This window comes from Ranitomeya variabilis, chromosome 2 (genome assembly GCF_051348905.1).
Source record: "Ranitomeya variabilis isolate aRanVar5 chromosome 2, aRanVar5.hap1, whole genome shotgun sequence".
Taxonomy (NCBI): domain Eukaryota; kingdom Metazoa; phylum Chordata; class Amphibia; order Anura; family Dendrobatidae; genus Ranitomeya; species Ranitomeya variabilis.
Window position 1 is genome coordinate 84,818,373 of NC_135233.1, and position 15,279 is coordinate 84,833,651.

The window sequence follows — 15,279 nt, forward strand, 5'->3', positions numbered from 1 at the left end:
AGAGCTTTGAACCCCAAAGTGTTTCACTACAATTTAAAATGCAGAGCCGTGAAAATAAAAATTATTTTTTTTCCCACAAAAATTATTTTTTAGCCCACAGTTTTGTATTTTCCCAAGGGTAACAGGAGAAATTGGACCCCAAAAGTTGTTGTCCAATCTGTCCTGAGTACGCTGATACCCCATATGTGGGGGGGAACCACCGTTTGGGCGCATGGCAGAGCTCGGAAGGGAAGGAGCACCATTTGGAATGCAGACTTAGATGGATTGGTCTGTAGGCGTCACACTGCATTTGCAGAGCCCCTGATGTAACTAAACAGTAGAGACCCCCCACAAGTGACTCCATATTGGAAACTAGACCCCCCAAGGAACTTATTTAGATGTGTTGTGAGAACTTTGAACCCCCAAGTGTTTCACTACAGTTTATAACGCAGAGCTGTGAAAATAAAAAATCATTTTTTCCCCACAAAAATGTTTTTTTAGCCCCCCAAATTTTTATTTTCCCAAAGGTAATATGAGAAATTGGACCCCAAAACTTGTTGTCCAATTTGTCCTGAGTATGCTGGTACCCCATATGTTGGGGTAAAGCCGCTTGGGCGCACGGGAGAGCTCGGAAGGGAAAGAGCACTGTTTTACTTTTTCAACGCAGAATTGGCTAGAATTGAGATCGGATGCCATGTCGCGTTTGGAGAGCCCCTGATGTGCCTAAACAGTGGAAACCCCAAATTCTAACTGAAACCCTAACCCTAGCCTCGACCCTAACCCTAGCCCCAACCCTAGCCCCAACCCTAGCCCTAACCCTAGCCCTCACCCTACCCCTAACCCTAGCACTAACCCTAGCCCTAAGCCTAACCCTAGCCCTAATCCTAACCCTATTCCTAATCCTAACCCTAATCCTAACCCTAAAGGGAAAATGGAAATAAATACATTTTTTTAATTTTATTATTTTTCCCTAACTAAGGGGGTGATGAAGGGGGGTTTGATTTACTATTTATAGCGTTTTTTTTAGCGGATTTTTATGATTGACAGCCGACACAGACTAAAAGACGCTTTTTATTGCAAAAAATAGTTTTTGCGTCTCCACATTTTGAGACCTATAATTTTTCCATATTTTGGTCCACAGAGTCATGTGAGGTCTTGTTTTTTGCAGGACGAGTTGACATTTTTATTGGTAACACTTTCGCGCATGTGACATTTTTTGATCGCTTTTTATTCCGATTTTTGTGAGGCAGAATGACCAAAAACCAGCTATTCATTAATTTCTATTTTTTTTTGGGGGGGGGGCTTTTATACCGTTCCACGTTTGGTAAAATTGAGAAAGCAGTTTTATTCTTTGGGTCAGTGCGATTACAGCGATACCTCATTTATATCATTTTTTTATGCTTTGGCGCTTTTATACGATAAAAACTATTTTAGAGAAAAAATAATTATTTTTGCAACGCTTTATTCTGAGGACTATAACTTTTATTTTTTCGCTGATGATGCTGTATGGTGGCTCTTATTTGCAGGACAAGATGACGTTTTCAGCGGTACCATGGTTATTTTTATCCGTCTTTTTGATCGCGTGTTATTCCACTTTTTGTTCGGCGGTATGATAATAAAGCGTTGTTTTTTGCCTGTTTTTTTTTTTACCGCGTTCACTGAAGGGGTTAACTAGCGGGACAGTTTTATCGTTATGGACGTGGCGATACTAAATATGTGTACTTTTATTGTTTTTTTAATTATTTAGATAAAGAAATGTATTTATGGGAACAATATATATTTTTTTTCTTTATTTAGGAATTATTATTTTTTTTTTTTTGCACATGTGAATATTTTTTTTTTTTTACTTTATAACATTGCCCCGGGAAGGGGGGGGGGGAAGATATGCCTTTTCTTGGGTGGCTGGAGGCAGATGTTTTTAGCCGGGGGGGGGCAATAACCATGGACCCTCTCTAGGCTATTAATATCTGCCCTCAAGTCACTGGCTCTCCCACTCTGGTGGAGAAAATTGCGCGGGAGCCCACACCAGTTGTTTCCGTGATTTAACCCTTTATTTTAACAGCTAGAGCCACCAAATTTTGCACACAGACACTTCTAACATTAGTAGTGAGGAATATGTAAAAAAATAAGGGATATGAAATGGTTTACTGTATGTAAACCATGTCTCATATCCTGTCGGGTTTGATAAGAAGAAAGCAAAAGCCGACAATTGAATTACCGGCTTTTAAGCTATCTAGCGCTGTATTAAATATAAGTATATATATATATGTGTCTCACTGACATATATATATATATATAGACTATATACTGTATATGTTTTCACGAATATTTGAGCCCATGGATCCATTAGATGTCCATTTTGCAAGGTTGCGAGAAAAAAACGCAGTACAGATGCCATACGTATCACTGTTTAGGGAACATTTCTGCGTATTACGCCTGTACAAAACGGACCGTATTTCCCTACACTAAGTGTGACCCCAGCATATCACTGGTATATATTCCGATTTATGTGGGTGATGGAAACTGTAGATTTTAATGGGTTTCTACAATAAAGTGTTTTTAGAAGGTAGTCTGTACACTGGAACTATTGTTTTTTCACTGTTTGTTCATGGCACTCGCTGAATTACAAACCTCCATGCATCAAATCTTATAATTAGGTAAGCTGGCCTTTTGTTTCCCATTTTTTAAATGTAATTAAAGGTCATTTATCAGAAGGTTTTTGCTGTGTAATCGGAAAGCAGCATGATGTAGGGGCAGAGACCCTGATTCCAGTGATGCATCACTACTGGATGGCTTAGTGCAGTTTTAATAGAATCCTTGTTTTCTCTGCTGTAGATGTAGCAGTGCTCTGAATGCTGAGCTCTGTATGACCTCACCCACGCCAGTTTTCTGTGTGCACTTTTCAGCAAGCTACAGAGATTAGCCTGCCTGCCTGGCATGCAACACCTAGTGATAATCGCCTACTGATAAAACACTGATTGTTTTGAAACTACAGCAAGCTGCTGAGCAAGTGACACAGAACTGGAATCAGGGTCTCTGCCCCTATAATTTGCTTATTTAAAAATAAATAGAAAAAACTTACTGACAGATTCCCTTTAATTTGTTATAGGAGGGGGATCCTATCTAGATGCTTCTGTATCTCCCATATACTTTGAATAAGCGAGAGATGCACATGTGTAACCACCTCTCCATTCATTCTGCCTCGGTGTGCAGAACCTTGGGAATTCAGCAAACGAGCATTTTATTTCTGAATTTCTAAAAAAAAGTGGAAACTCGAATATTTCACTATATCAGCCAGCGTTCTGGAGGATTGGATGAAAGAAATGCATTGTCTTCCTCAATGATCCGGTGCGTCGGTGACTAAAGGATTTATTTTTATTTACAAACAAAACAGCATCTCAAGAACTTGTCAATCCAGCTGGTAGGAAAAGGGCAAGAGAGGAGGCGGCTCGGGCTACAAGAAGCATCACGTGGTTAACAAGCAGCAAGCCATCATTTTCGGCTGCACGGGATGACAAGATAGTGACTCATTTCTACTTACTCTTTTCCTTTCTTCAAGGAATTTCTTTGTGTTGCTGCTGTTCAATTCCCTCACTCGCCTACAAAAGATCAAAGGAACAGAAAATGAACAGCGCGCAGCTCCCCATTCTACTAACACAAAGGATCGCGGGCACAAATAATAACACAACTGACACAATAACAAAAGTGTAATATACATTTGTAATGGCTGATCAAATACGAAATAGTGATTGCAGCATTCATGGTCGCGTTATCTAAGGTGGCAAGGAAAGAGTGGAACCATGCTGAAAGGGTCTCAGGGTGAAGCATATAAATTTAACCCATTACATTGTAAGTAGAGATGAACGAATATTTCAATATTCGGTTCGGATTGCGATCGCCGTATTTGCAATATTCACCAGACACAGCCGAACGCCATTGGAGTCAATGGGAATACAGATGAGCGAATAGGTTCGGAATCGATCATCAAACATAAATTCAGCATGAATATGGTACAAATATGGCACATTCGGGTTCAGCGATCGTTTTCCGAACATATTCGCTCATCTCTAATTGTAAGGTCATATTATCATGTTGTAAAGAATCTGTTACCCAGCAATGTATAGAGATCTAACTTGTGATACAGATGTAGCATGTACCCAGATGTCTCCACTGAAGCCTACGTTGTCATGATCAATAGTTAGGGCTGCGTTCCGGCCTCTTTCAGAAGCCAGTTACTCTCACGTACGACCAATTATTTTGACAAGACTTTGATAAGAGTGTCATCAGTTTTTCTAGCAAGTGGAGATTAAAAAAAAACCCCTTTCTCTACCTCCTCCTCTCTGACAGTCTATGAGAATGGGGCCACACTTGGGTGTCATTAGAAAGAGGTCCGATTTTTTCATGGACCCGTAGACTTGCATTGCCAATTTTGATCTGACTCTTAGATCAAAATCGGACATGTGTCCACGATTTTTCACGGTTCCCAAAAATATCATGAACATGTGAAAAATGGCCCCATAGACTATCACAGGTATGAGTGATATACTTGAAAAGCACAAGAACATCAGACGTCTCAAAGAGGCTTTAAACAGTTATTCCAATGTGGAAAGGTAGTTAGACAATGGTAGGTAGGAAAAAAACAAGTCTAGAATTTTTTTTTTATTCCACTCTGCCTCTGTTCTCTTATCTCTACTTTTCTTTTTTTCTATTTATTGCTCATTACCAAGTAGACCGGTCCCTACTAACCTCTAGCAGCGATGGCTGGACATGCGGACGGCTTACTGGGCTTTCAAGCACTGCCCTGTGGCTTCCTGGATCGCTGGAGAACAGTTAGCTCCTAATCGCATCCTAAACGCCCCAGTGCCTTTCTGATATACCAGAAACAGGAGCACAAGACAAGGATCCAGCTTCACGGACTAAAAACTTTCTTTATTGTTGAATCAAATCAACTCCAAAAGTTCAAATATTATAAGTCTGTGCACCTTCCATGACCGGATGATCTCGGGACCTACGCGTTTCAGGTGTAAGCCACCCTTAGGAAATGTGTCCAGGTTCAGGAAACGCTGCGTGTTTGATGCTGTGTAGAGTTGCAGCGTCAAACACGCAGCGTCCAGATGTTACGTCATAGTGGAGGGGATTTCATAAAATCCCGTCTCCACTATGCGGTAAAACACGCAGGCGGCAGATCAGCGTAAACGGACATGCGGCGCGTCTTTTCAGAACGCAGCATGTCTGTTTACAGTGCGGCGACGCTCCGTCACCGCGCCGTAAATTTCCCATAGATAATCATTAGATGCGGTAAAACTGCATCTAATGATTAGTGAATGCGTAGAAACTGCGTTAATGCAGCTTACTACACATGTCACATGCCGGCTTACCTGTCCCGCTGCCAGAAGCCCCGCATCCACTGCAGTTCTCGCGGTAAGATAAGTTCTCGCGATAACTTAGCGTACCGCGAGAACTGCCGTGCACGTGACCGGGGGTTATCTCCGGTCACACTAGGCTGGTTCTCACGGTCAACTGACCGTGCTAGAATGTAGGTGATCGCTGGAGAGTTATCTCCAGCGATCATCTACAAGCTCTGCTATGCCTGGATGTCAGGCATCCAGATGTAGCAGAGCTGGACTCGTCGTGGGACACTCGTTATGGGATATCTGCGGACAGGGAGTATGAATTTGTTTTTGCTTTTTTTGTGCTTTTTTGCAGGACGAGGGTCTTCAAGAGGATTGAGCGTACAATAGAGATATGGTCAAAAAGTGTGTGTAATCATTTCATTAAAATACTTTTTTCTAGTGTCTGTGTTTTATTTACACTTTACCAGGATTAATGGATAGGCGTCTTATTGACGCCTCGCCATTATTAACCGGGCTTAATGTCACCTAAGGTGACATTAACCCCTTATTACCCCATATCCCACCGCTGCACGGGAGTGGGAAGAGAGAGGCTAAGCGCCGGAATTGGCGCATCTGTAAGATGCACCATTTCTGGGGTGGCTAGGAGCTGGTATTTGTAGACGGGGGGAGGGGGGGGGCAATATCCATGGTCCCTCTCTAGGCTATGAATATCAGCGTAGCCTGGCTGCAGGCTGATATTCATAGCCTGGGAAGCTCCATGGGTATTAACCCCTTCCCAGGCTACAAATATCAGTACCCCAGTCGCTGGCTTTCCCTCTCTGGTGCCCATGCCATTTTTTTTTCAATTTATTTATTTTTTTTAATTAAACATATTGCATTTAAGGCCAGGGTAAATACCCGACACTGCCGCGGGCACTCAGGACCGGAGCGTTCAGCTGCATAGAAATACATGCAGCTGCACACTCCGGTCCCGAGTGCCCGCGGCAGTGCCGGGTATTGAAGCGAGAGACTTGTGTGAGTTTCTCGCAAGTGTGACCCCGGCCTAACGCAGATTTCATGGGTGTATGTGTCTTTATTTAAGGCCGGGATCACACATGCGAGAAACTCGGACGAGTCTCGCATCTTAATACCCGGCACTGCCGCCGGCACTTGGGACCGGAGCGTGCGGCTGCATAGAACTACATGCAGCTGAGCGCTCCAGTCACAAGTGCCGGCGGCAGTGCCAGGTATTAAGATGCGAGACTCGTCCGAGTTTCTCGCATGTGTGATCCATCTATTGCATCTATCTATCGTATCCATCTATCGTATCCATCTATCGTATCTATCTATCGTATCCATCTATCGTATCCAACTATCGTATCCATCTATCGTATCTATCTATCTATCGTATCTATTTATCGTATCTATCTATTAATCTATTATCTATCTATCAATATATCTATCTATCGATATATCTAAATATAGATAGATATATTTATAGATAGGTATATCAGTAGATAATAGATAGATATATCGATAGATAGATACCATAGATAAATACGATAGATAGATAGATAGATAGATAGATAGATTAGATAGATAGATACGATAGATGGATATGATAGATGCTATGATAGATAGATAGATAGATAGATAGATAGATAGATAGATAGATACGATAGATAGATACGATAGATATATCTAGCTGTGTGTGTAAACATTATTCTTCAATGCATAACCAAAGCAAAAGAACCACTGACGGAAGCACAGTCACAGTAATAAAAACTAATAAACTTTATTTAAGGTCAGCTGAGACAAAAACTATCAATAAATATACATATAAAAATGGTAATATGATACCGTCCTCTGGGGAACAACATACAGTCTAAGACCACAGGTGCAGGGTCACATATAGCAGCCACATATAGAAGCCAAAAAAACATTTTGAATAATTAAGGGATAGATATATACAATTCCTGTAAAGAGGTAAGCCGCAGTGTTTAGCTATGCATTAATTCTTAATGGGAGTTCCACCCCTCATCACAGTATGCCCGGATAAATACCAGGAAGGAATTAGGCTATGTTCACATTTGCTTTGTGCGCCGCATATACTCCCCCGGAAGAAGCAAGACGCGAACGCGCGTTGGGGCCTTCAGGACTACACGTGCAGGTTACGTATAGCTTTCTTTACTTATGCCGGTATGATGAGCTATGTATTGGGCATGGTGTGATCACTAGCCTCCTATGCACAGCATTACTGTGATTGTGGATGTACTATTGGCAGTAATACGAGTGAGCCTATTAAGCACTGGGCACTTTACCCTATATATATATAATTCCTTCCTGGTATTTATCCGGGCATACTGTGATGAGGGGTGGAACTCCCATTAAGAATTAATGCATAGCTAAACACTGCGGCTTACCTCTTTACAGGAATTGTATATATCTATCCCTTAATTATTCAAAGTGTTTTTTTGGCTTCTATATGTGGCTGCTATATGTGACCCTGCACCTGTGGTCTTAGACTGTATGTTGTTCCCCAGAGGACGGTATCATATTACCATTTTTATATGTATATTTATTGATAGTTTTTGTCTCAGCTGACCTTAAATAAAGTTTATTAGTTTTTATTACTGTGACTGTGCTTCCGTCAGTGGTTCTTTTGCTTTGGTTATGTATATAATTTGGGAAGCGTCACTCTAAGAGGCCGTACTTATTGGTTTGATGATTATTCTTCAATGGACTATGTAAATGAAGAGGTTGGACAAGAAATAACATCACAATTCTTTTTTTTTGTATATCTTTATTTAGCTTACAAAAACACACAAAAATCCGCATGAAAAAAAAAACGCATGAAAAACACAGGTGACCTGCCAGTGACCTCAGGTGCAGATATGGTGCAGATTTTACCTGCGTCAAATCCTGAACAAATCCTGATGCAATCCTGAACGTGGACATATACCCTAAATCACGTTAGCACTGTACGTTTCAATAGTCGGTCGTTCCGGGATGCACAACATTTGCCTGAATACATTTGCATATATTTGCCCACTAATGTTATGTTTAATAGCAGAGAAATTTCAGGAGTGGATACTCCAATGATCTCTCTTAAGAAAATAAGGCACATTAGTGTGCATAACAGTTGGAACTATTACCATATATGTAAATGAAGAATTGTCAGAACCCCAGCAAATATGATGAAGAGACCTGTGTAGTCTCGAAAGCTTGCAATTTGTTACCATCTTTTCAGTTAGCCATTAAAACGTATCATCCACTGAGGACTCTCAATTCTACATATTTTTCATTGGTTCCTATTCATTTCAACTTACATAAAGAATACAGGGCATGAAGCACACTTCAAAAGAAAATACAAGAAAGTGTGTGCATCAATTATACCAGACCCCAAAAAAGTATTTTTATAAAATAAGTAAAACAAAACCAAAACCATAATAAACACAACTGTCTTAAACTGTATATATAATTAATAAAACTAAGATCAAATATATGAGACAGTTCCTTTAAGCCTTGTGCTGTTGTTCTCTTAAAGGGCTAATATCAAGTTATTAAAATTATTTAATTAGTTAGACAGCATGAAAATAAGTCAGTTTGCTATTGACTTGCTTTCTGTTTTTCCTATCTGCTTTCATTCTCCTGCTATGAGAGCTTTTATCTGACAGAGTGGACAGCTGTTTTCAAAGGAGATCAACCACCAGCTATATTTTAGGAGAAGAGGAAACTCGTAAACTTTAAACCACCTCTCTCCAGCCCCCTGATTTCTATGTAGCAGTTAGCTTCTCACCACTCTCCCCCTCCATCACAGTTCCTTACAGGGCTCATATCAGTCCTGTGTAATCACAATTCCTCCCCTTGACTTTTCCAGCCCCCTGCATCATGGCTCTCACTGTCCTGAGCTGTGTGCTTGCTCAGATACCCTGTTAGCTCAATATGTAAATACAGTGATAGCAGTGCAGGCTCAGAACAAACCACTAAGAGATGAATGTGATAGCAGAACTTGTGCTGAGCTTTATATTTCTACTGATACTACAGCTCTGCCACTCACCAGAACTGTCACTTAAGGAGGAAAGCCTATCCTGCTGAAAGCTAGGAAGTAAAGAGGCTGCACAGCTGTGAGCTGCTCAAGACACAACTTGAGAAAACCCCTTTAATGGTAATCTCTGATTTGAGTGAAATGTCTAGAAAAATACTTGTTTACGCATTTGCATCCAAGAATCTGCACTCCATAAACGTATCATGGTCAATTAGGACATGAAAAGATCATGACTCCAAGACTGTACCGTAAAGAAAGGGGTTTTGAATACTTAATTTTAAAAGTGGCCGGCATATGTCCAGAAACAATGCCTCTCGAATAATGGATGTTCCTAATATGTAAAGGGAATCTGCCACCAGGTTTTTGTTACGCTATTTCAGAGCCGCATGTTGTAGGTGCAGATACCCTGATTCCAGTGATTTGTCACTAACTTGTTTACGTGGTGCAATTTTGATAAAATCTCTGCTGCAGATCTAGCTGAGCCCTGTATAACCCTGCCCACACCACTGATTCGCAGGTTCCTGTGCACATTGTACAGAATGCAGACATTTACTTGTTGGATGCGGAGTTAAACAGAGAGGAAGGACTACATGGCATGAGACAACCAGTCCTCTAGTGATAAGCTCCTGTGGGTAAAAAAACTGATTTTATTGCAACTACAACAAGCAGTCCAGTGTGTGACACATCGCTGGGATCAGGGTCTCTGTTCTGAAATGATGTTGCTCTCAGATCAAATTACAACTTGCTGATAGATTCTCTGTAGGATCACATCTATTTTCTATTTGAGTTAAGATGCAACACTAGAAAAAGCCAAAAGATGCAAACACAGATGTTCCGTTCCATAACTGAACACTTAATGCACCTAATGTTCAATGCAATCTTTAACATGGCCATTCCAATACAAAGTAAATGAGAGGCTCCGCTATGTAAAATGAGCATGTGTGCTATGATAACACCATAGCGCCACGTCATTCAAGTTTAGAATTAATGAATCTGTACACCTTAAAGGGGTTGTCCGGTCTAACACGACAAGTCTGCAGTCACTCTATGTGACTGCAGACTTGTGAATGATCACATCACACAACTGCACACTGTGAGGATTCTCCAGTGCCAGTACTGGGAGCGGCGTCCACTGGGATACCCTGACCACAATACGACTAGATGGGTGCGGCTTCGCAATGTAAAGGTATTGACGAGGCAGGAAACAGTCTAGTCGGACTGTAGCACAATGTGCAGTGCGCGCGGTATGAGGATTCACAAGTCTGCAGTCATACAGTTTTAGTCTAGACAACCCCTTTAAGACTGCTGTCAGCTGAATTGTAGTGCAGCTATCTCTCCTGACTAACCCCTTCCTCCCCAATTCAGTCAAATTGGCTAAGTATGCATCTGCTCTCAACGGGAAGAGAAAACTATGCTACTGCCAGATACTTCTGGGAGAATAAAAGTTTTGGGTATTTGTTAACTCATACATGTCTCATCTGCTATTTATAAAACAGATAATAATGTCCTTTTTTTTACAATTAGAAAAGGAAATGCCAAACACTTTTTAGCAACCTAGGACGACTCACTTAGCTTTAGAAATGTAAGACTATTAAAAAATATTGGAAAACTATCAGTAAGTACTTATCCTGGGTATACATACGGTACATTATTCTTCTTTACTAGAAACTATAGCAATATGCCTGGGTTGATACTTAGTACTTTAACCCCTTCACAACCCATGACATATAGGTACACCATAGGTCGCCTCCCTCCCTTTGATGTGTGCTCCGGCACTGAGCCCGCATCTTTTCAGGAACATGGCAGCTGATCTGATCAGCTGCCATGTATCCCTAACAGCTGCGGGTGGACTCGCGATCCACCCGCGGCTGTTAAAATGTCAAATGCCGCTGTCAATCTCTCACAGAGGCATTTAACTTGAGCATGCTGGAAGTGTGTCACAAACCACGGCTGTCTGTGCCCTTGTCACATGATCATGAGCCACTGATGGGTTGGCATTTCATCCGGGGGTCTGCAAGAGACCTCCATGCATGTTATTGCAGATCTGCTATGAGCACCACCCCGTGGCCGGCGTTCATAGCAGACGATCATGTTTGCTACACATAGCAGAGCTGCAGCCCTGCTATGTACAGCACAAGCGATCGGATGATGGCAGCGTCAAGTCTACTAAGGAAACTATTGAAGCAAGCAAAAAGTAAACAAAATGTTTTAAAAAATATAAAAAAATATAACATTCAAATCACCCCCCTTCTGCCTCATTCAAAATAAAACAATTAAAAATAATCTATACACTGCTTTCAGAATCGCCCAATCTATCAAAATATAAAAATAATTAATCTCATCGGTAACTGGTGTAATGAGAAAAAAAATCAAAACACCAGAATTATGTTTTTTTTGGTTATCAGAATGGTGTCAATAAAAAGTCAGCTCGGAGCTCAAAAAATAAGCTCTCACCCAGCCCCAGATCCCGAAAAATGAGACATTATGGGTCTCGGAAAACTGAGCCTTTTTTTTTACAAACTTTGGATTTTTTTTCACCACTTAAATAAAAAAGAACCTAGACATGTTTGGTATCTGTGAACTCGTATTGACCTGGAGAATCACAATTGCCGGTCAGTTTTAGCATTTACTGAATATGGTAAAAAAACAAAACAATTGTGGAATTGCTTTTCCAGTACAGTATATGGTAAAATCAATGATGTCATACAAAAAGTACAAAAAATAAACCCTCAAAGATCATATTAATGGGAAAATAAAAAAGTTTTGGCTCTGGAAAATAGGGGATGAAAAAACAAAAACACAAAAATCCCAAGGTTGTGAAGTGGTTAAAAATACAGTGTCAACAGTTAATTCTTCATTCTTGAGGTTTGGGATCATATTTTTTTTACAATTTACTGTTAGATTAGGAGGTTAGAATTCTGATTTTCCTGTTTTAATACTTAAGTGTGAAAATGCTAAAATGTAATAAGTAAAAAAAATATATTAACATGAAAAATAATAGTAATAATAATAATATTATTTTTACAGTTATATGAAAAAGTTTGGGCACCCCTATTAATCTTAAGCTTAATGTTTTATAAAAAAAATGTTTTTGCAACAGCTATGGGCACCCTTATCATTTTCTTGTTTTAAATACTCCTACCTACTTTTTACTGACTTACTAAAGCACTTTTTTTGGTTTTGTAACCTCATTGAGCTTTGAACTTCATAGCCAGGTGTATGCAATCATGAGAAAAGCTACTTAAAGTGGCCACTTGCAAGTTGTTCTCCTGTTTGAAGCTCCTCTGAAGAGAGGCATCATGGGCTCCTCAAAACAACTGTCAAATGATCTGAAAACAAAGATTATTCAACATAGTTGTTCAGGGGAAGGATACAAAAAGCTGTCTAAGAGATTTAACCTGTCAATTTCCACTGTGAGGAACATAGTAAGGAAATGGAAGAACACAGGTACAGTTCTTGTAAAGGCCAGAAGTGGCAGGCCAAGAAAAACATCAGAAAGGCAGAGAAGAAGAATGGTGAGATCAGTCAAGGACAATCCTCAGACCACCTCCAGAGAGCTGCAGCATCAACTTGCTGCAGATGGTGTCACTGTGCATCGGTCAACTATACAACGCACTTTGCACAAGGAGAAGCTGTATGGGAGAGTGATGCGAAAGAAGCCGTTTCTGCAAGCACGCCACAAACAGAGTCGGCTGAGGTATGCAAAAGCACATTTGGAGAAGCCAATTTCTTTTTGGAAGAAGGTCCTGTGGACTGATGAAACCAAGATTGAGTTGTTTGGTCATACAAAAAGGCGTTATGCATGGCTGCAAAAAAAACACAGTATTCCAAGAAAAACACTTGCTACCCACAGTAAAATTTGGTGGAGGTTCCATCATGCTTTGGGGCTGTGTGGCCAATGCCGGCACCGGGAATCTTGTTAAAGTTGAGGGACGCATGGATTCCTCTCAGTATCAGCAGATTCTTGACAATAATGTTCATGAATCAGTGACAAAGTTGAAGTTACGCAGGGGATGGATCTTTCAGCAAGACAATGATCCAAAACACTGCTCCAAATCTACTCAGCCATTCATGCAGAGGAACAATTACACTGTTCTGGAATGGCCATCCCAGTCCCCAGACCTGAATATCATTGAACATCTGTGGGATCATGTGAAGAGGGCTGTCCATGCTCGGCGACCATCAAACTTAACTGAACTGGAATTGTTTCATCCAGGATCCAGGAACTCATTAAAAGCTACAGGAAGCGACTAGAGGCTGTTATTTTTGCAAAAGGAGGATCTACTAAATATTAATGTCACTTTTCTGGTGAGGTGCCCATACTTATGCACCTGTCAAATTTTGTTTGAATGCTGATTGCACATTTTCTGTTAGTACAATAAACCTCATTTCAAGGCAGAAACATTACTGTGTCCAACAGTTATTAGATATATGAAACTGAAATAGCTGTTGCAAAAAAAACAATTTTTATAAAACATTAAGCTTAAGATTAATAGGGGTGCCCAAACTTTTTCATATAACTGTATTACTACTATTGCCATTATTGTTATTGTATTCAACACATACCTTTCACGTTCAGCTTTATTTTTGATAGATTTATCCTGACTTATGGCTTTACTGTTTTCCATGGAAATTTTAGCTTGGTTGGCCCTCATCTCCTTGCTCTCGCTGCAAATATACATCATAAAGGAAAGCTTATTCAGTCAAAGCAATATTGTACAAAATTACAGGGTAATGTATTAGGGCTGAAAGAGACAGATGGGCAAGATGAGAGAAAGAAGGGGTTGTCAATTTCAGAACTCGGTTTACCCCTATTGATCCAGTATTTAATCGCTGCCATCGCTTACCGATCATGGGAGAGCTTCAGCTGTTGTGACTGTTGTTCTTGGACGGTGATAAGCAATTTTTTGAGAAGTTCACATTGTTGACTTAGATGTAGATCTTGGAGGTCTTGCACTTCAGCAGCTTGTGTACTAAGCAGTTCTGACCACTCTTTCGTATGCTGAGCAACAATTTCTTTCACCTAGCGGAACAGAAATGTGCTACCTGGTTAAACATAGACAGTTTGACTTGAAGGACTTAAAGGCAACAACATGTTGTTGTCATTGATTTTTGTGCTCTATCAACTTTATAAGCTAATTTTTGAAACAATATGGTGTTTTCGTGGAAAGAGATTGAGTCTCATTAAGGCGACCTTCCGAGTATGGGGTCCTGTTGGAAATGCTCATTGGGTGTAAAGTATCAAAAAAAGTCAAGGAGACAAGCCAGACCAAAGGCCCATCTACCAACAACTGTTTTACTGTGATTGCCCCTCAACAGTGTAGAACAGGATGATGCCTATAGCACTATGTATTGAAATATATGGATAGACGATCTCTTGTATATATGTTGTAGTCATCCATGATTTATATAGCATATAGTCATCAGTTAGCTTTTCCAGACATGGATCTCCAAGTATCCCCAACGGTGTTCCCTTGACTTACAGCTACTGCATCTTTTGCCCCATATACTTGCACACTTGGTTAGGCTAATGGTGTAAAAGGTTTGTTCAGGTCTGTGATGAACTGTGCAGTTACTGTATGTGACTTCAGACTTCTGAATCTTCACAAGGTGCACTGTCAGGATTCTCCAATGCCCTGATCATGTGAGCACAAGTATGCGAATTTCATATTTTTGGACACAATCCGACTAGACTTGTGTGACCTCACTCAATGCTAGTGAAATGAGGCCATGCACGTTTAGCTGGAATGTGTCCGGAAGTATGCAAATCGTGAGAGACGGTAGTCTGTCATCACAAACCTGGGCAACCCCTTTAAGTACAAAAGATGGGTTCTATTGAAGTTCAACATGCCCTATAGGTTTTTTTCCCCCATTATACGGTAGGTTGAGTGAATAATGCCCGAATATCTCATCTACTGT

At 40.5% G+C, this 15,279-nt stretch overlaps 1 protein-coding gene across 9 annotated transcripts in view; it reads right to left on the bottom strand.

Annotated features, from left to right (window-relative positions):
* PLCB4 (phospholipase C beta 4) overlaps window positions 1–15,279 on the bottom strand; it is a 329,182-nt gene that overhangs the window by 12,908 nt on the left and 300,995 nt on the right. For all 9 annotated transcript variants that reach the window (XM_077282633.1, XM_077282628.1, XM_077282632.1 and 6 more), the window contains 3 exons: window positions 14,208–14,383; window positions 13,927–14,028; window positions 3,521–3,578 (listed from right to left, as the gene is read on the bottom strand). In XM_077282633.1, coding sequence (XP_077138748.1) covers window positions 3,521–3,578; window positions 13,927–14,028; window positions 14,208–14,383 — 336 coding nt within the window. The remainder of the gene's footprint in view (window positions 1–3,520; window positions 3,579–13,926; window positions 14,029–14,207; window positions 14,384–15,279) is intronic.